The 20,192-nt window shown below is 51.9% G+C and overlaps 1 protein-coding gene across 5 annotated transcripts in view; it reads left to right on the top strand.

The window, feature by feature from the left end:
* Positions 1-20,179, top strand: part of STK32C (serine/threonine kinase 32C) — a 60,573-nt gene extending 40,394 nt beyond the window's left edge. For 4 of the 5 annotated variants that reach the window (XM_048944022.1, XM_048944025.1, XM_048944024.1 and 1 more), the window contains 10 exons: positions 9,654-9,805; positions 11,752-11,925; positions 12,378-12,415; positions 13,790-13,879; positions 14,336-14,439; positions 14,534-14,650; positions 15,675-15,800; positions 15,901-16,032; positions 16,757-16,824; positions 17,447-20,179. In XM_048944022.1, coding sequence (XP_048799979.1) covers positions 9,654-9,805; positions 11,752-11,925; positions 12,378-12,415; positions 13,790-13,879; positions 14,336-14,439; positions 14,534-14,650; positions 15,675-15,800; positions 15,901-16,032; positions 16,757-16,824; positions 17,447-17,591 — 1,146 coding nt within the window. In that variant the 3' untranslated portion in view covers positions 17,592-20,179. The remainder of the gene's footprint in view (positions 1-9,653; positions 9,806-11,751; positions 11,926-12,377; positions 12,416-13,789; positions 13,880-14,335; positions 14,440-14,533; positions 14,651-15,674; positions 15,801-15,900; positions 16,033-16,756; positions 16,825-17,446) is intronic. The other variant, XR_007376882.1, reaches the window with a different exon arrangement.
* Positions 20,180-20,192: the final 13 nt, after the last annotated feature.

Here is a 20,192-nt window from a genome sequence, read left to right as displayed (position 1 = left end):
CTGTCTGGTCAGGATTTCTACCTTCTTCAGTGTACACCTGCATGGTATAGACATGAAGTCTCAAAAAGCAAAAACAAAAAGTGAGCACTGCTTTCACCACTTCAGTTACTGCTTGCATACAGGATCCAAGAATCTGTGATTGTTACCATTCCCTCGCAGACAGGCAATAAGATTGTGTTATGGTACTACTTCTGATCTAAAAAGTGTTTTTACAAGTACCCCAAATTTCTATGGAACACCTTCAGCAGATTGTGCAGTTTAACAGCCCGTGCTGAGGACCAAAGAGCACCCAGCCTGTTCTCAGCAGCTGCAGGCCTGCTGGGTGCCGTTCAGAGGACACTGGGAGCTTGGTGCTCACCGCTGCTGGTCTGTGAGTTCGTGCTGGCAGAGCTGCTGCGTGCTGCTGCAGCCCAGGGCGCACAGCTGGGCTCCGTGCTGCTGCCAGCAGGGCTGTGCAGGGTGCTCAGCAGGCAGCTCAGGGATGCGATGGGCACCGAGGGAAGGTGAATAGCAGCAGAATTAATTAGTGGAAGCACAAATCTCCACTAGTTAAAAAAGCTCCACTAAGTGCCTAATGGGAAGCTGCAGTAGATAGGCGCTGTGCCTGGTTGGGTCCTGCGAGCTCTGGGTTTGGGCTGTTCCTTTTTCACAAGGCAGAGGTAGTGGGGGTTTTAATGCTACAGTGTAAAGCAGCTCTGAACAGATGGGGCTGTAACCTGCCCGAATGTCTGTCCTGCCAACTCGCTGGCTCCAGACCTGCACTTGATGGAATAATTCCCTCTCGGAGCAGCACGCAGTGTGTGTGTGGAGCTGTGTGCTGTCAGGCAGCACTTGTTTGAACGCACTGTGATTTCTGGCTACCAGCTGGCAGACCCGACACCCAGAGTCAAAATCTGGGAGGTTTTCATACAGCACTGGCATGTTGGCTGGTTTTAATGAACCGAGGTGAGCTTTGACCCCCTCCCGCTGGAAATCTCTCACAGTTTGCTGGCCTTGCAGGTGCCAGCATCTGCAGCATGGCAGCTCGAGCAGCTCCGTGTGATCCCACGTGCCTGCTGCTCTGCCTTCCAGCACAGAGGAGCGTTGTGGGGGGCGATGTCTACCAGGGCTCTCTAAGAATTCAGTGATAAACTCATCAGCACAGTGCAGTCAGCTCCTGCCAACGCCACGCTGAGCGCCTGGCTGCACGTTTCATTAGCTCCCTCCTGACAGGTCCGCACCTGGGGCACGAGCTCTGCCTGCTTGGCTGGGAAGCTCGTCCAGTGCGTGCAGCCCTGGCACAGCGCTCCGTGCTGCTGCCTGCTGCGTCTCTGCAAGGTGAGTGGGAGGGTTCTGAGACAGCGCAGGGAGTGTTTGTGCCTTGGGATCAGGAATAGCTTCGGCGTCAATTTATGTTCAGAGATTAAATAAAGCCCTCCGTTCTTCGTTGGGAGTAATTAGATTTCTGTCTGCTCCCAGATTTTATCAAGTGTGTAACTAAAAAAAATCATCTTGTCTACCTCTTCGACTGGCATATAAACATCACAGATCTAATTACGGCCGTAATGAAAGATGGTTCCAAATACAAAGCTGGACGCAGAATGCACGCTGACCACAGAGGATGTACTTCTCACATGTTATTCAGAGTTGATTCGCAGACAGGAGCCCTGATCTCCACTGGAATCCATGGGTTGCTCCATCCTGCAGTGAACGATGGCTCCAGGATGGACACAGCCAAAAGGCAGAAAGAAGACGAGTCCCACTGTCTTCAGGGGTTTTTCTGCAGGTTGATGTGACTTTTCACCATTGTTTCTGAAATAAAATCAGAACCAGCAAATCCCAGCAGGGAGATGAGCGCGGTGAAAGCTGTACCAAACTCTGGAGCCTGTCAGGTTTCTGAAGGACGGCTCCAAAGCAGGCTCCCCAGGGTCCTCCTCCCCATCACGGCAGTGGGAAGCACAGCTCCCATCTGCTGTGAGACTCCCAGGGAAGTGCCTGCAGGGCCACACCATGCTGCACCAAGGGTTGTGTTGGAGGCTGTGGGCAGAGGCTGCCTAAGCACTGCTTCAGTGTTCTGTAAAGGCGCCACGTTCTGGGATATCTGTCAGTGATTTGTATCAATGAGACCACAGAGCTGCTGTGCAGGAGGGGAGAGGTGGGTAAAAAAGGCAAAACAAAAAGCAAGTGCAGCTTTTTCTTTTCTGGTTCCTTGGTTTGTGTGCTGTCGTGTCCTTAGCTTTTCCTGGTATGTTTGGGTTCACGTCCCTAAGAGGCTGTGAGTAGATAATCACTCATACCCCAAACTCGATTATAGAGACATCTGTGTAATATCTGACTGGATGTTATTTCCTCAGCGTAACGTGAAAAGGAAGTGCCTAATCTGAGCCATCTAAAATTGCTTTTAATCATAGGATTCATAGCTTGTGGGTAACATCTGCAGTGCCTCTCTGTGAAGCCTTAGAGGGAACCTGGAAGAAATCCCATGGTAGCTGCAGATGGAAAACATCTACTCCCGACTTGCTCAGTACAGGAGCCGGCCAGGAGAGCTTTTCCTGAGGTGTTTTTATGTGCTGGCTGCATTAGTTCAGATGTGATTTATGTAGGTGGCAATATAGGAATAAGATTCATTTGGAAAGAAAATAATTATGCAGCTTTGAGCACTTGCCCAGCTTTCCTAGCCTCATGAGTTCCTTTCCCTGGCACACGGAGGGCTGGCCCTGCTCCGAGGTGGTGTGCATCAGTTCTGCAGCCTTGCACAAGGTACGAACACAGGCACAAACTGAAGTCAGCAGTGTGGGGCATGAGCACTGAGGCTCACGTTGTGCACGGTGCTCTTTATTTTAGGTCAGATGGGGTTTTCATCTCTATCATAAGCAACTGAGGGAGGGATTTTTCATGGGAGTGTTGACATGACCTGAAAGCATCGGCAGGCTTGCTGTGAATAAAAGTTTCATCAGCTACCGCTACAGCTTGGCTGGAGCAAACAGCGGTATTGAATTAAAGAGCTTTTAATGATTTATGGCGCTGTGGCACACCGGTCCTTCATCCATCTGGTGATAAAGCATAACTTTCAGCAGGGAAAGAGCAAAATTGTAAGGCTCTGTGAAAAAGATCTTCGGGAGTAAAACATGGTGTTTGGAATAGAAAATAAAACGAGCTCTTGGGGTGAGGACGTGAGAGCAGACATGTCAAGCTGCTGGCCCTGTGCTTACAGCATGTCTCTGGGGATCATTGGCTTTTTCCGCTCACTGCAAGTTCATACCTCTTAGCTTCTCTTATACCCGAGTAAACCTGTTCTGATTTTGACCTTTGCCTGTGCAGAGGAGGCTGTGTTATTAACACACTGCTATTGCTGAGACGTCGCTGTAACATGGCCCCAGCTGGCTGAAGCTGTCACCAGCCCAAGGGCTGCCCAGTCCTTGCTGGGGAGCACAGCTCTCCTGCTGCAGGCTGGCCTGAGAACATGGGGGTTCACAGGCAGCATCTGAGTGCAGCAGGAGGACCCGTTTGTGCCATGTGTCCCTGTCTGCAAGCACCGAGTCCCACTGTGAGTGCAGCAGCAGCAATGAGCTGTGCCTCCTCCTGAGCCAGCCCAGGGCACAGCCATGGGATGGTGGTGTCGCTTTGGTTGTGTCACTGTGCAGTGAGGGTTGTGCTGCAGTTGGAGCTGAGTGTTGTCAGCTCTGCACGGTGCAGGAGGTTGCTGTGCAGACTGCCTCTGTGATCACGGCTGCAGGTGTCCCATTCTGTTCAGTGGGGCTTTGTGTGCTGGAGATAATGGTTGGGTAAAACACTGCCAGAGACACTATTGTCAAAACTGTTCCCAGAATGAAATTCCAGATAAATTAGCTGCATAATGAAAGCAGTGAGGGCTCTTTGTTGTTCTCCAGTCTGTTTGCATTCCGGACCAGACAGTATCATGGCAGCACCCAACCTGGCCACGTCTCAGCCCCTCCAGCCCAAGGAGCCCACCCTGAGCAGCACCTCCCTGGGGTCAGCGTGGCCATGGGGCTGCTCAGCTCCCCCCAGTCCTTTCTCCTTGGATCAGCCGGTGTCACTGCTGTGTGTATCATGTTCCTTCTGCAGCCTGCATGACTCTCCGCTCCCCATGCTGCCCTGCCAGCTGCACCTGAGGTAACACCGCTGTCCTGCCATCCATCAGGTATTCTTGTCATCCATTTGTTATTCTGTCCCTTCGCTCCTCTCTGGGCACCAGGAGGCCCCGCAGCCCCATTGCCGGCTGCTCAGGACCACGAGACATCCACAGCCCAGGGCTGGAGCCCCACGTGTACCCGGCACAGGGCTGGTGCTGAGGGCAGGGCTGCATCCTGCACCCCTTCCCAGCCGGACGCGGACTGCGGTGCTGGAGCAGCCTGTGGGAAGTGGGTGCAGGCTTAGCATTGAAAGTGCAGCAGAGCTTTGCTGGAGGGGCCATTACAGCCCCCTGCTGTGGGCTGGGTGCTCCCCACCAGCTCAGGCTGCCCAGGGCCCACCTGTGGCCTTGGTTAACCCAAGGATGGGGCACTGCAGCTCTGGGCAGCAGTGTCACGGCCCCGTGTTTCCAGCACTGCTCTGCCCTGCTGCTTGCCATGGTTTGTGTGCTTGGTGCTTTAGTTGTATCACTGCAAATACACCTCAAAGGCAGCTCTAGGCTTTGTTATCTTACCGTGCCAAAATAACATTTGATTGGAGGTTTTATCCTTAACATTTATTCAGAGTGTAGCGCAAATTAACATTATCTTTTAATTACAGTTCTTACCCAGATGTTAATTACCAGACAAAGACTGTATTTCAATTACGATCAGTGCCATCATAATACGGAATGGATATGAAAATTGGTTTGAAATAACAGAGTAACTGTTGCTGCCTACTGTGCAACTGTGATGCTGTGGCCACGTCAGCTGTCTTTGGTTTCCTTTCAAAATGATGACATCCCTTGCAATTACTTTCCTGATATCAGCTGAAATTTGACTTTCATTTTTAAAATATAATTGACAACATTATGGTTTCAGTTATTGGTGGAGAGCCACGCTAAAGCAGCATGGAGGAGGCAGGATCTGCAGAGGAGCAAGTCCCTGACAGCCACGAGATGCATGATGGCCTGGGGCTTTTGGGCCTATATGTTAGGATGACCAGGTGCTGGAAGGTCTGTCCATTGGCATGACCATACGATGGATTCCTGTGTTGGAATGTGATAGGTTGGAAGGCCCATGAACTGGAAGATCTGTGCTGATGGCATTTACTGCCTGCAGTCATTGTGAGAGGAGGTCAGTCTGTGCCCTGGAGCGATGTGACAGCGAGCGTCTGCATTGAGGGTGTTGCTTTCTGGGGAGCTCCTGCAGCTTGCTGATATTTTCTTGGCTGGTTGAAGAACCAAATTCTAGTGGTGCTTTTGCTTGTGTTGTTTCCTAATGACTTTGTCAGGTTGGCATTATTTCTGAGAGCAGAAGCCTGCAGCTGCAGGCGCTGAGTGCTTGGAGGTGCAGCTGGGGTCAGCAGAGCCCTGGGGGTGGATCGCCGCACACTGTCCAGAATGCCCACGTGTAATTGCAGCACTTCTCATCCCTGCAGAGTGGGAAATATAAGGATTTTCTTAACTTCTGAATATCTAATAGGATATTTTGTGTGTCTAGGAGCCCAGACACAATACCCAGGGGAAGTCAGCGAAAACTGAAGTATAAATCGCTGTATTTGGATCAGGTGTAACTACTCTGAATAAGCGTTTTACAAGCTAGAGCAGTGTCCTCCTGTGGTTCACTTTCATGTGGGATTAGGATGTTTGATGTGAGTGTGCAATTTGCTGGTGCCGAGCGTTGACTCTGAAGACAAAATAAGCAAAGTCAAGGAAAATTCCTGACGGCCCTCAGCCGAGTCCAGCAACATTTCTGGGAGAAGTTTATAGAGCGTTTTCTGGTCCTTCAAGGACAGAAGCCCATGGAGAGGCTCTAGAAGATAACGTACTGCTGCCATGCCCAAAGCAGAAGGAAGATATCTTGGACCCAGCTGTGGGCATCAGATGTGGCAGTGATGTCCTGCAGGGACAGGTTCACGAGTGCCTTAATTTGACATGTGCATCAGCAGAAGAAAAAATAATCTTTGTGTAGCCAAGAGCAAGCAATCTCAAGTACTTATCTTCTTCACAGAGAGTGCCCGGCATGCAAAGTGCTTGCTTTTGTTTGAGCCCACAGACAAATTGTGGTATTCCATTATAATTAGCTTGAGGTAAGTCAGGACACGCTATTAAATGACTAGATGACTTTTCATCCAAGTGAAGATTTCAGCCCGCTGGATTCGCTTGGAATCAGCAGGAAAGAAATTACTGACTTTCTAAAGCCTGGCTGCATAAAAGGTAGCAAGTTGAACTGAAAATGTGCAGAGCAGCAAAAATGCAGAGGATCAGGGAAAATATCCCGACATCACAGCGGCAAGGACAGAAGTCTTCCTGCAAAAAATAACACCTTGTGTCCCCCGGGCACCACGAAGCCCCAGTGACTGTGCTGTAGTTCCATGCCAGCTGACACCATGGGCAGGCGGGGAGCAGAAGGCACGGCGGGCAGGCACAGCAGCCCAGCGTCCCTGGGACTCGCAGCAGCAGCGCTGGCTGCAGGGACTCTGCTCTTCTGAGGGTCTCTTGTTTTGAAACTTGAAACATGTGGCTTTGCTGTCTGCTCAGCAGTGGGAGAAATGCTGTGGCAATGAAGGCTGCAGGACACGCTGCGGTAACAGCGGCAGGGCAGCAGTGCAGGGAGCAGCACAGCCCCCTGGGGGGCAGCAGTGATGGGCATCTTGAGAAGACCAGAGGGCTCTGATGCCTTTACAGACATGCACGTTTAGATGCTTTCACGTGCTGCGTGCTTTAAGGGCAACGCCTACCTTAAGCTGAGGATTTCAAAGCCAAGGGTCAGTTTTCCTCTCTTTTTTTTGTTTTTTTTATGCATCATCTGGGTCAGTGACCCTTTGCACTGCTGTGAATGCCTGCCGTAGCTCGCAGTCCAGGCTCAGATGAAGACGAACTTCAGCTCCAGTGACAATTTCTGTTGTCATTGTATGTGGCCCCATTAAGTGAGGTCGAAATGGGAGATGTTAAATGCTCATCTCATGTCCTGAATAGCAAATGCAAGTTCCAGCTCCTTTGTGCCTTTAATGCAATAAAAGCAAAGGCAGCTGTATACAAACCATTTGGCAGCTGCTGAATGCTCAGGGTATCTGGGAGTCGATTAAATCTTTTATGTGCCATGTCTTGAGCAATATACTGCCAGCTGATGCCTGCCTTCTGCAGCGCGGATCTGGCAGCATTACATACAATTTTTCCTGATGGCTGTATTTAGCCACAGAAAATTTCCTTTGTGCAGGGAGGGACCACGTTGTGCAGCACGAGGACACGGTCATCTCTTCTTTTTCTTTCTTGTGTTGCTTTACATTGTAGATCTGCTTGAAAAATGGATCCAGATTTATTTTAAAACCTCTCGGGCTTGTTACCCTGTAGATGTTCCCTGCTTCCACAGGGGCAGAGCAGAGAGGTAAAGATGTGTGCTGGGCACTCACCTGTCGGTGCATGGGCTGTGCTCCTGCAGCCACAGACATTTTAGGGAGGGTTCCTGCTGGTCATGGAGGACCTAAGCGACGTGGATGGAGAGGGCAGGAGCAGCACTGGTCCTTGTGTTATGATGGGGGACAGCAGGGCGCAGAGAGCTGCACAGCACTGCAGGGCTGCACAGAGGTGTGGAGCTGCACCAGCACAGAGCTGAGCTGTGCTCCTGTGGAGCTGCACCAGAGCAGTGCTGCCTGGTGAGGGGAGGAACGTTCCTTTGACCCTTGTGTGTTTTGTTTCTTCCCTAGAAAACAGATGAAAAGTTTGTATAGTACTTGAAAGTGGAGTTACTTGGCACATAGGTGATGCTCTTCTGTTTCAGAACACCACTTGCAAGGGATTGCGTTTTCATTTGTTATGCTAGATGTCCATTTTTCCTGCAGAGAAACAGAGCAAATGACAGAAATGTGAAAAGCAGTATGTGGAAGGATGGAAAAGTCAAAATCTAAACCAGAACCAATGACAAAGATTTAGAAATTGATGTGTTTCTAGCCTTAATGTGAAACAAATCAGAAAATGGCATTGTTTGGTATCTGCATTGCTGTTACTCGTGGACTTGTTTTTAGATAAGCTATGTAGTGATGCCCATGTCCTAAGGGGGTATCATTGGGTCTTTGCTGCTGAAGGAAGTTACAGGGTGCAGTTACTTTCCCTTGGCTTATTACTGTCAGCTCGAGGCAGCAGTCGGGTTGTGCTGGTGCTGTGCATCGCAGCAGGCAGCTCCCTGCTCACATTCAAGATGCAGGCAGCGAGTTTCAGCCCTTATCTGTGCTGTCTGTGCCGTGTGTCTGTCTGTGCCATGTCTCCCTGCAGCTGCTGGTGTCCCCAGGCAGGGCCAGACCCCTGCTGCCCCCTGGTAGGAGCCAGCCCAGAGCATGCCCTCAGCACAGAGCTGTGTACATCCATGGTTCTCTGCTTGTGCAGTCATTGCAATGGCAACTGCAAAATAATCCCCGTAATTTCATTGTGTTGCTAATTAGGATGTTTGTAGCAGGCTAACGATAACCTCCTATTATTTTGTCATCTTCTGCTGTAATGTGTTCTCAGTGATGTTACATTATGTACCATTAACACTTGCAAATTGTTATTAATGGGAGCATTTTGGAAGTATGGAAGAGCTCAGGTCTCCCTGTGACCTTTCCTCCATCCAGGGATGCTGTGGGATGCTGCAGGACCTGTTAGATGCTGTGGGATCCATGGGATGCTGCGGGTGCTGTGGGATCCATTGGATGCTATGAGGGGCAGTGGGTGCTGTGGGATCTGTTGGATGCTATGAGGGGCAGTGGGTGCTGTGGGATCTGTTGGATGCTATGAGGGGCAGTGGGTGCTGTGGGATCTGTTGGATGCTATGAGGGGCAGTGGGTGCTGTGGGATCTGTTGGATGCTATGAGGGGCAGTGGGTGCTGTGGGATCCATTGGATGCTATGAGGGGCAGTGGGTGCTGTGGGATCCATTGGATGCTATGAGGGGCAGTGGGTGCTGTGGGATCCATTGGATGCTATGAGGGGCAGTGGGTGCTGTGGCTCCAGCAGCTGGAGGTCACCTTTGGTTGGGTCTTGCTGTGGTGTTCCAGTGAAGGCTGTAGGAGCGAACTGCCAGACTTCTTTTTTCAAAGAAAACGTACGCAGCACACTGCAGTCTGGTAATGAAGAGAGGACAGACATAATGATACCAGCTGTAGGATGCTCATTAGTTCATTTCAGAATACCTGCCTTGATAATTAGTGTCGTCATCAGCCAGAGATACGGGGGCAGCACTGAGGATGCTCTGGGGGGGCAGTGGGCCCCACTCTGTGCTTGGTAGCTCTGTGCTGTGCAGGGACATGGAGCGTGGCCCAGTGCTGGGCACAGTGGTGGTTGTTTTCCTCCTTTTTAACCTATTTACATTTTAATCGCTTTCAGCTGAAGCAAAATGGATTGTTTGACCTTTCTGAGTACGGCCACATCTGAAATAGGTTAAACTCAATCTGCTGGCAGTGTACACTCAGCGTGTGTGAGCTTCCCCTCCTGGAGAGCTGGTCTCACATGTCAAGCAGCAGATGAGGGTAGGGAACATTTTACTAAATCTTTTCCTTCTGCTGCAGGTGTGCATTGTGCAGAAGAGAGACACTGAGAAGATGTATGCCATGAAGTACATGAACAAGCAGCAGTGCATCGAGAGGGACGAGGTCCGCAATGTGTTCCGGGAGCTGGAGATCCTGCAGGAGATTGAGCACGTGTTCCTGGTGAACCTCTGGTGAGTGGCTTCTGCCCTCCCCTGCCCTTCCCCTGCTCCTCCCCATGCTGCAGGGCTGCGTTCTGCCCCAGGCGCTCTGCACACAGCCCCATGGGGAGATACTGCGGAGCTGGTGCAGCAGAATGAAGCGCTTTCAGGGAGCACACACACAGAAGACATCCAGGTGTTACATCACAAGCATTTTCCAGCAGTTGGTCTTGTTTCATTGAGCCCATTGTGTTGGTTCTCCTTCAGAGCCTCCTTGCACACGCTGCTGCAGGCCGAGGTGCTAGCAGTTGAGCTGCAGTGCCGGTGTGCCATGTGTGCTGTGTGACCATTGCAGGTGAACGCGTGTTGTTGGCTTCCAGCCTGATGTGAGGAGAGCTGTTCTTTTTAATGAGGCCCTGAATTAGTACTGAGTGCTTTGGAATGCAGCTGTTTTCAGTGATCTGTTTCTGAGAAATGCTGTGATCTCTGCAGATTGCCACATGAGTGGCCTTTGGCTGGAGAGCAGCTGATGGCAAAACAGAACTGCAGCAGTTTGCTGCTGAGTGCAGCGTTCCCTTTAGAGCTCAGCTATCTCACTGAATCTTGCACAACATAAATTCATTTCCAAATCTAAAAAGTGGTCCATTATATCTGAAGGTTGCTGCTTGGCTTTGAGTTGAGGATTTAGCAGCCAAGAAGAGTGGCATTTATACAAGGCGAGGGAACCACTTGTGGTCCCACAGAGCAGAGGTGACAGGCTGAGGAGGAAGGAGGCTGGTCTCTTGTTGCTGACACGTAGGTGGCCGTGGTTACTGGTGCTGTGCCTGGGGCTGCTCGGTGCTGTACATGCTCTGTGCCTTCAGAGGACAGCCCTGGTAGAGGCAGCAGTTGCAGTGGGGTCAGGGAGTGTAACCAGGTCCTGGGGGCAGCATTTCCACCCAATTGGCTGTTGGCAGTTCAACAACGGCAGATACATTTTCCAACAGGTAATGAAATCTTTGTGCAGACATGCTGATGCATATTTTCCCAGCTCCTGCATTTGGAATAAGCACACATTCAGGATGAGAAGTGTGTGATTCATGAGCATTATACAACCCCACACACTCTCTCCTTAGAAACGCTGTGGCCAAATATAACAATGGGACCTTATTTGTAGTGTATCCTTACTGCTGTCACTCTCCTCCGGGATCCTCTGCAAATAGAGAGGCGTTTTACTCTATCGTAAATACAAATCTACTTCTCTGTTTTTATGGTTAAACTCGCACTTGCATTTTCTAACCCATTTTCAGGATATGCAGGGATATTTTAGGTATGGTTGTGTCGTGCTTTTCACAACTGAAAATCTGCAGTGGCTCTGAGACGACTGCGAGCAAAGCCCAGTGGGCTGTGTGCCAGGGAGCTGGCAGTGGGGAGTTTGGTACGGCATGGATGCTGTGGGACATCAGGCTGGACGGGGCTCTGAGCACCAGAAGGAGCTGTGGGTGTCCCTGCTGAGTGCAGGGGAGTTGGACCAGGTGGCCTTGGAAGGCCCCTTCCAACTCAAACCATTCTGTGGTTCTGTGGTTTGTTATGGGACGTTTGAAGCAGGGAACAGCGTGCCTCAGGTAAACTGAGGCAGAATAGCAGGTAGGAATTGAAACACTCATATTTGCTCTGTGGTTTTCTGGTCTGGAAGGGCAGCCCCAAAGCCCAGCCCCCGTACCTGTCTGCAGGGGTTGCTTGCTGAGTGGTTCTATGGCATTCTGTGGGGTTTTGGTGAAGGATGGTGCTCGGAAGGCAGGAGTTAACGGGGGGCAGCCGCCTCAGCGTGGAAGTGCTGCTTAGGACAGCAAAAGCATCGTGATGGCATCGTGAATGGTGCCCACTTAATTAAAGAGATGAGACACCGAGGCTGCCATATGCTCGTCGTGGGGATGCTGGCAGATTGTCAGCGGTGCTGTGCAGTCACAGGGAGCACTGCTGACGGCCACTCCCTGCAGGTACTCCTTCCAGGACGAGGAGGACATGTTCATGGTGGTGGACCTGCTGCTCGGTGGGGACCTGCGCTACCACCTGCAGCAGAACGTGCAGTTCACAGAGGAGACGGTCAGGCTGTACCTCTGTGAGATGGCCCTGGCGCTGGACTACCTGCGCAGCCAGCACATCATTCACAGGTACCTGTGCTCTGAGGTGCTGGGAGCGAGTGGGAGCTGTGGGGCTGTGGGTCTGGCTGGGCTGCGCACAGGGGGCTGGCTGTGTGTGGCTCACAAACCTTGCCCACGGAGCTGCAGCCTGTGGACCTTTCTCCTCTCAGGGTCCTGAGTGCGGTGCTTGGGGCCGTGGCTGGGGCTGGGCTGATGGAAGGCTTCCCAGGGTGGGCTGACGCCTGGAGCACTGATTTCACAGACGTGATGCATGAATAAGCCAGATGCTCCCACATTTTTTTTCCCAGGAGAAATATGCTTGTAATGTCTGAAGGGACTTGTTCCATATTAGGGTGTTTTGGGGTTTTATCTTTCTATTTTTAGATAAAAAGGTAGATAAAAGGGTTGCGGGTTTTTTTGTAGCAGTTAATCTGTCATCTGACTGAGATTTCAGTTTGCTGTAATTTTGCTTCTCTTTGCAGAGATGTAAAACCAGACAACATTCTCCTGGATGAGCAAGGTAGGAGCTCTCTGTCTCACTTTGTCCACCCGCTACAGATTTCTTGCAGTCGAGGATTCTGTGTGTCTTGTTATGTGGGAAAGGTGTGAGAAATACACACGCACCAGGCTTTCTGTGAGAAGAGAACCGGGCTGAGCCAGGTGAAGTGAGCCTGGAAACCTTCCTGGGAGCTTCTATTGGTAGTGTTGTTAACACACCGTTGGTAGGCTATCATGATCTATACAGGACAGCTCACATATGAGATCCCATACATTCAGCTCTCCAGTAATAAGTCTTAGAAAATGAAGATTCACTTTCTCAGGACAGCAGGCTCCAAATACTCCACGTTTTAGGTAAAGGCTTACCAAGACAACGGCTTGCATGGGAGTTTGTTAGAAAAAAACACAGAGTATGAAGGCTAAATGCCAGTGCCTCAGACTGCACGTACTGTTGGACATGACCTGTATCTGCATTCATATGGTGAAAATGTTCTGCCCCATCCAAGGCCCCTGGCTTCCCCACACAGCCCTGGTGACAGGCAATGCAGGAACAGAGAGAATATTCTTCCGTACTTCCTGAAACATCTCAGTGATTTCTTCATACAGACTTAGGGTTTGCAGAGTGTTAGGATTTCTTTAGATTGACGTGTCTGTATTGGCTGTGCTCTGCAGTGCCAGCTCTGCCTTGGCTCTGGGATGTGGATGTGGTTGTGGTCCAACGCTTTCATCCACAAACTGTTACAGGTTGTTTTCAATCAACACGAACAAGGCGGTGTCTTAACACAGTTTCCCTGTCTTCTTTACTGACTCTAGGTTCTGATATGTCAGTGTGACCAAGTGCTGGAGCTGTGTAAGTTACAGCTCCCAAGGTAGGCTGAGCTAGGAGTGTTTATTGTAAGCTGAAATATTGTGGTATTTTTCACATTACTTTGCACATCCCTCTGTTTTTGTGCTGCACGTTGGCTCAGTACTGCCACATTACGTTGTTTGTATTCACTGGTGGAAAACTGAGCCTGAGTTTCCCAAGCAGTAAAGAATTTGGCATTTAAAACTGGACATGTCCCAGGTTTGAAACTCAGAATCCTGTAATGCACTGCAAACAAAGAACAAGAATGGCCAGGTAGGGTGGATTAAGTTGGGTATTTTAAACAGGCTCCATGCAAAATGTGAAGCTTCATATGTGATTCAAGATGCAGAAGCACAGTGAGGTAGCACTTAGCATCAGGCCCGAGGTCCTCAGAAGGCTGCAGGAGCCCTGGGGCCCAACGGGGGGCTGGGGAGGTTGGGCCTGCCCTGCTCTCTGCCCCTGGGAGCAAAAGCTTAAATACACCTTTATTCTGCACTGTGGGGTTCTGTGCTGCAAGTAATTCCTTCCTAACATCTGTCTTTGTTTAAGGTCACGCACACTTAACAGATTTTAATATTGCAACAATAATTAGGGATGGTGAAAGAGCAACTGCGCTAGCTGGAACAAAGCCATACATGGGTAAGAAGCAGTGGCAGGTTGTTACTCTGTGCTTTACCTTTAAGGAATGCTCACTGCATGCGGTCTTCTAAATCCTGTCTGTCACAAAAGCACTGAATGGGTTTCGCCCATTAATGCATGCACCGAGTCATTCAGCAGAGCTTAGCTGGCTCAAGAGGGGAGCTCCGCAATGGCTGCATTGCCATCAGAGTGCTGCCCGTCCCTCCAGCGTTCCCAGCGTCCCCTCAGCTCCGTGTCCCCTCGGTTTCCTGTCCCTGTGGCCCAGTGTCCCCATGTCTCACAGTCCCTGCTTGCTGCCCAGCCCCCTGTGAGACCAGCTGTGCTGCTGGCTTGTCCTGGAAGCCCCACTGGTGGCATTAACTGCGCTTATGCGTGGACTTGCACGATGTGGGTGATTTTAGCAGAAACCAACTGACATTGGAGATGACCTGCTGTGGCTCTGCTCTGTCTGTTCAGCTCCGGAGATTTTCCATTCCTTCCTGAGTGGTGGCACGGGTTACTCCTTCGAAGTGGATTGGTGGTCACTGGGAATCATGGCTTACGAGCTCCTCCGTGGCTGGGTAGGCTTCAGAGCCAGAGGCCTAAGAGCATGGGTCCTTCATGGGCTGCGGAGAGGAAAGGGAATTCCTTCTCACCCTTGTGTGCTTTCCCCAGAGGCCGTATGACATCCACTCCAGCAACCCGGTGGAGTCCCTGGTGCAGCTGTTCAGCACCGTCAGCGTTCAGTACTCATCCACATGGTCAAAGGAGATGGTAGCTCTGCTACGAAAGGTGAGGGCTCTTAGAGTCGTAGAATCATAGAGTCCTTAGAGCTGGGAGGGACCTCAGAGGGCCGTGTGGTCCAGCTCCCCTGTGATGAACGGGGACAGCACAGCTAGCTCTCCTGCTGTGCGCTAGGCTGGGCAGTAGCTGTGGTGTGTACAGGTGTGCCTGGACATATTTCAGTGTGCTAGTAGTGTGAAACTGAGAGTGGACTTTCACAAAGTCCAGCAAAAAGACATTACTTGGTTTAAGCACAGATTAACCTTTTGTTATGATTTTTGTTTTTTTTACTTCTGTAAGTGTGGAATCATAAAGCCTTAGGTTGTAAGGGACCTTAAAGGTCACTGAGCTGCAACTGCCTTCTGCAAACAGGGATAGGATGCATTGTTTGCTAGCCAATGAAAAGGCTGTTTCTTGGTGTAATGCTCAGGTTCTTCCCTGGGGAGGCTGGGTTCTTTCAGCACCCGAGGGTAAGGTCCTTGTGCCGTGGCTGGGTCAGCTGGGGAGCAGTGGGCTCAGCGCTGAGGAGTCTGATTCAGAGGCATTTACAGTGAGGGATTTCGTATGTGTGCGATGCTTTCATGTTACTGCTGCACCTGGAGAACTGTCGGTGCGCTGTGGAGGTTGGTTTTCAGCTGTCGTTTGCTTGAAAACTCTGAAAAGTAACTGATGGGCGCGCTGTGAGGAAGGTACACCCCGTTCCGAGTGGTGCGAGGCTCAATGGCCGCTGGTGCCGATCGGCGGCGCGGCGCTGGGCGGGCTCGCATCGCCCCCTGCTGGCAGCTGCAGGGAGCGCCGGGGCAGCGCGTCGTGCGCCGGGAGGGGCGGACGGGGCTTTGCGTCCTGCAGGAAGGCCGGCACCGCATCTGCTGCTGGATCCGCGCCGCGGCGTTGTGCGCCGCTCCCCTGTGCAGAATGGCACGCGTTGCCCCCAGCAGAAGGGGTACGGCACTGCCGGGTCCCCGGTGCGTTTGCGGGGCCGGGGCTCTGGGCTCCATCTCTCCTTGCTCACAGCAGTGCTGTTGTCCCGCAGCTGCTGACGGTGAACCCCGAGCACCGCTTCTCCTGCCTGGCTGACATCCAGACATCAGCATATCTCTCTGCCGTGCCCTGGGGCGATGTCTGCCAGAAGCGCCTGGAGCCGGGCTTTGTCCCCAACGTGAGTACCACAGTACCACGGCCTGCCCGCTCACTGCTCCTACTCTGGGCTCGGGGAATTCGCTGGGGAGGGATGACCCCGTGTGTCCGTGTGTCTGCAGAAGGGCCGCCTGCACTGCGACCCCACCTTCGAGCTGGAGGAGATGATCCTGGAGTCCAGGCCCCTGCACAAGAAGAAGAAGAGGCTGGCGAAGAACAAATCACGGGACAACAGCAAGGACAGCTCGCAGTCTGTGAGTGCTGCTGGGATGCTGCTGGGGTGCTGCTTCCCATGCAGATATATTGGGGTGGAAGCGTTTGGCAAATGGAGTCTTCCTGACAGCCGAGTGTTCCTCTTCATAAGTGCAATAGAACCCTTTCACAATATGTGCTCAGGGAAGTGAATTTGACAGATAGAGGTGTGGGCACAGTGATCAAGGGTAAAGCTAGTAAACCATCCAACTGGTTGTGGCCTTTCTGAGAAGCACTGTCTTATTGCCCAGCAGCTCAGGGTGAGGCTTGTGCTTCGTGGTTTGTCTGAGGGCTGGATGATGGCCGCACAGAAGCACCCACTCTGCCCGTTCCATGTTTGGGTGCATGGCCTGGTGCCACTACGGCCTCACAGCTCTGCCAGGCGCTGGGAGGGAGAAAACAGAATGAACAGGCTTGGAAATGCCTTTGGGAGAGGGTTTGTGACCAGGAGAGCTCAGGGCTTCTGTTGTGTCTGCCACAATCCTCAGCTGGCATGCTCACTGCACAAGGTGGCATGGGGTAGGAGCCCAGCCCTAGCTGCAGGGTCTCTGCGCGCCACAGGTGAAACATGCCACAGTAAAAGCTGCAAGGCAGTCAGTTGTGCTGTTCCCTTCATCTGGTGGCTGCTGTGTGCTGTGCATTGGTTGGGGCAGTGCAGTGCTGTAGGAAGCAGATGTGCAAACGCGACTCTTCACGCACGTGTGGTTCTTTTCTGTTCTTCAACAGGAAAATGACTATCTCCAGGAATGCCTTGAAGCTATCCAGCAAGACTTTGTCATCTTTAACAGAGAGAAGTAAGTGGGGGCTGTTTTGGGGAAATAAAAGATGTTCTTTTCCTGGCTTTTCCACAATATCAGAAGCTTGAGGACCTGGAGCACCTTGCAGGGGGCTTGCTGCAGAGAGGTTGCTGGAGTCTGACCTGCACATGCCGCGCCTCCTCGGCTCTCTTATGCCCCTCTGCTCCCACTTGGCACCACCTCAGCTCCCCCTTGTGGAGAATGTTGCTTTGGGAGATGTCACAAGCATGCAGGAGGAATGCTGCAGTTCAGCCTGCAGTTCAGTACTGCTTCGCCATCTCCAAGCACACAGAGGGGCCCTGCTGTGTTCGGAAGCAGACCAGCAGTCAGCCCCGTGCTGGGGGCTGTGTGTGGGGTGGGTGGGTGCATTGCTGTGCCCACAGGCACTGGAGCACTGAAGCCCACACGCTGTGGTTGGGCATCTGGGAACGTGGTGGTATGTTCTGCTGGTGCTTCCACCCATGTAAGGATGTCACCATGCGCTGGAGGTGCCACCAGTGTGAAGCCCCCCTGCTTTGCCTTACCCGGGCCTGCCATGGGATGCTGTGGGGGTGCTGGGGCAGCTAGGGGCTCACGCTGAGCCGGGTGGCTGTGTGATGTGCTCCTCTGCCCCACGCAGGCTGAAGAAGAGCCAGGAGCAGACCGGCGAGTCCACGTCCGCCCCCGAGAGCACCGCTGAGGCTGAGACAGAGGCTGAGGCTGAGGCTGAGCCCTCCAACCTGAGCATGTGCAGCTCCGTGTGCTCCTCGGCGGGCAGCAGCTAAGCTGAGGCCGCCCTGCTGCCACCCACTGCCGCCTGCCCTGGGTTGCACTGAGTGCCTCTGGCAGTGCCCTGCAGCACCTGGCACAGCAGCTCATCCTGCAGCGTTGTAGCAAAACAGTTCTCACAGAGCTGAGCTCTGCATTTACACAGGCACCAGTTCCACTCACTGAGGTGCTGCCGTGGGTAAGGATACTCGCTATGCAACTTGTCGGAGGAAGGAGACTTATTTCATTACTTGTTCTTTTATAATGTCAGATTGCTGTTTTAATGCAGTGCGATGGCAACGTGAGAAGTTACATCTCCAAGATGGGAAGCCAGCAGGAGGAAAGCTGGATGGGTGGCTCACGCTGTATGAGGCACCGCTGCTAGCGAGGGCTGCGTGGGGCCGAGTGCTCCCACTGCGAGCTGGGGCTGCCCCTGCTGCAGCCACATCTGGAGCAGGATGGCCCTGCAGCTCAGGGATGGCGTAGGCAAACTGTTGTCCCCTCACCACTGCCAGAGTGTCGTTCCCGACTTGGGGTAAATAAATGTTCTTTGTGCACTTCTGGGGCTGGGTAATGATTAAATACGTGATCAGTATGTAAAGTGTACTTAAGATACTTGCTTCCTTCATGCAGCCGCTGCGAGTGGCAGGAGCCGTGTGGCAGATGGGGCCATCTGGGCTCTGTGTGCCCAGGTTTGGGGGATGCATTTTGTTACAGGTTCAGGTTTTTTCGGAAGCAGTTTGTGACCTTCTAGTTCTGCTTGGCCATGAAAAGAGGGCAGTGTCTTAATTTACTCTTCAGTTTTCTCTAATTTCAGTGTAAAGTAGGAGTGCTGTACATAACTTACCAAAACCTGTTTTTATCTTCTCAGTAAGACAGGAGCTCTCTGATGGCTCCGCTCTGGGGGTTGCCTTTCTCTGCTTTCAGAGGCCTTCACTCTGTCGGCTGCTCAATCTGCTGCGTTGTGGCTTTTGGTTGCTGTTGTCAAACATGAGCCGTGGGTTCTGCTGCAACAAAGCCGTTGTGCTGCACAGATTGTGGCAGCGGCGTTCACCTTAAAGCTAGCGAGATGTGTTTGCTGGCAGATGCCAAGGAGGTGGCTGGGTTTGCATCCCTGTTCTATATTTGTAACACAGAAATGCATAGAAAAGATTTTTAACAGATGCAGACTTTTAGGACAAACACTGCTGCGTTTTAGTTTCTGTGGATGGAATAGATCAGCTTAACCGTGCACAATTATTTTATATGAAAGGTGACACTAAACATTAATTTTCCACAGTTTTATGTGGAGATCAGTGACTGTGCAGAACCACATGTTCATGAAGGGGCAGCAGAGGCTCGAGGTGCAGACCTCAGCACCGGGTGTGCAGCGATGGCTGGGTTGCCCTGCGCCCAGCCCCGTGGGACGGCCCATCTGAGCGCTGCTCCCTGGGCTGAGCTGCCTGCAGCCCTGCTCCCCCCGCTGTGCCCACACGCTGCCTCTTTCCCCGGCGCTCCCCAGCCCTGTCCTTTTTCCCCCTGCACGTCGTGCAGTGCCCAGCAGTGCTGGGGGCACCGCGTGGCTGCCGCCCCAGGGTGAGATGGGGGCTCAGAGGCGGGGAGGACAGACTGCAGAGTGTGTGTGTCTGCCCCGGCACCAGGGCAGGGGACACGGCCAGCTTTGGGAGCACGGTGCAGTCAGGGCGCTGTGAGTCCAGCACCACTTGGGTCTGGTTTCCAGCCGTGCGTGGATGTGTGTTTTGCTACTGCCTGCCACAGAGCAGGTTCCGTTGCTGCCCATTTACTTATGCATAGAAGCCGGAGATGAAACTGAAAGCGAAGAGTGATGGTGAGGAGGAGGCACAGCGATGGTGCGTCAGGCTGTGCTGGGCTGCGGGCTGCGCTCTGCACGGGGCTGTGATGGCTGCGCTGCCAAAGCCCCGAGCCCTGCTGTCCGTCCTGGGTCAGTGCAGCTGTGAGCAGAGCTCACGGCCCTGTGTGAGGCGCTGCCATTCCTGACCCCACTGCAGAGCCTGCGGGAGCCGGTCCAGCACCGCTGTGCATCTCCACAACAGCGTTCTGTACATAAGTGTTCAAACACGTGCATCTTTTGTATGACAGATTTATACAGGGAGTGCCGTTACCCGCTGTGAGACGTCTACATCGCCTAGCAATTATTCTCCTTGAATTCTTGCCATGAGGTTTTTTTCTTATCGCCGTTGTATTTGGGAGTTTTGCAGAATTGCATATTTTCAAGTGTTTCCATTGAATTCCACAGACTTTGCTGGGAATTTTTGTAGAAACCAATGCCAGGTCAGGTCCGGATGGGTCTTTTGTTGCCAATTCATCACTCTGCACCTTGGTGAGAAGAGAATAAGAGTAATACGAATGAGGCAATGTGAACTTGAGGTTGGACAGTGCCGAAACCCTGATGCCTTGGTAGGGAATATTTTTAAATCATCTTAGTGTAAATTGAATAGGTAAAGTATACCTTTGTATTTTATGTTAATACATTTCTGTAATTTATTGCATAGCAATACTGCCATGTCACGGAGCATTTCAATTAGGACAACAAATTTGTGTTTTTACAGACACTGCAAGAAGCCATTGCCTATGTGGAGTAATAAATGTGTATTTTT

The sequence above is a fragment of the Lagopus muta genome, chromosome 5 (assembly GCF_023343835.1).
Source record: "Lagopus muta isolate bLagMut1 chromosome 5, bLagMut1 primary, whole genome shotgun sequence".
NCBI classification, from domain to species: Eukaryota; Metazoa; Chordata; class Aves; order Galliformes; family Phasianidae; genus Lagopus; species Lagopus muta.
The sequence above is the reverse complement of the archived record's forward strand: the minus strand, read 5'-3'. Positions and strand labels throughout refer to the sequence as shown.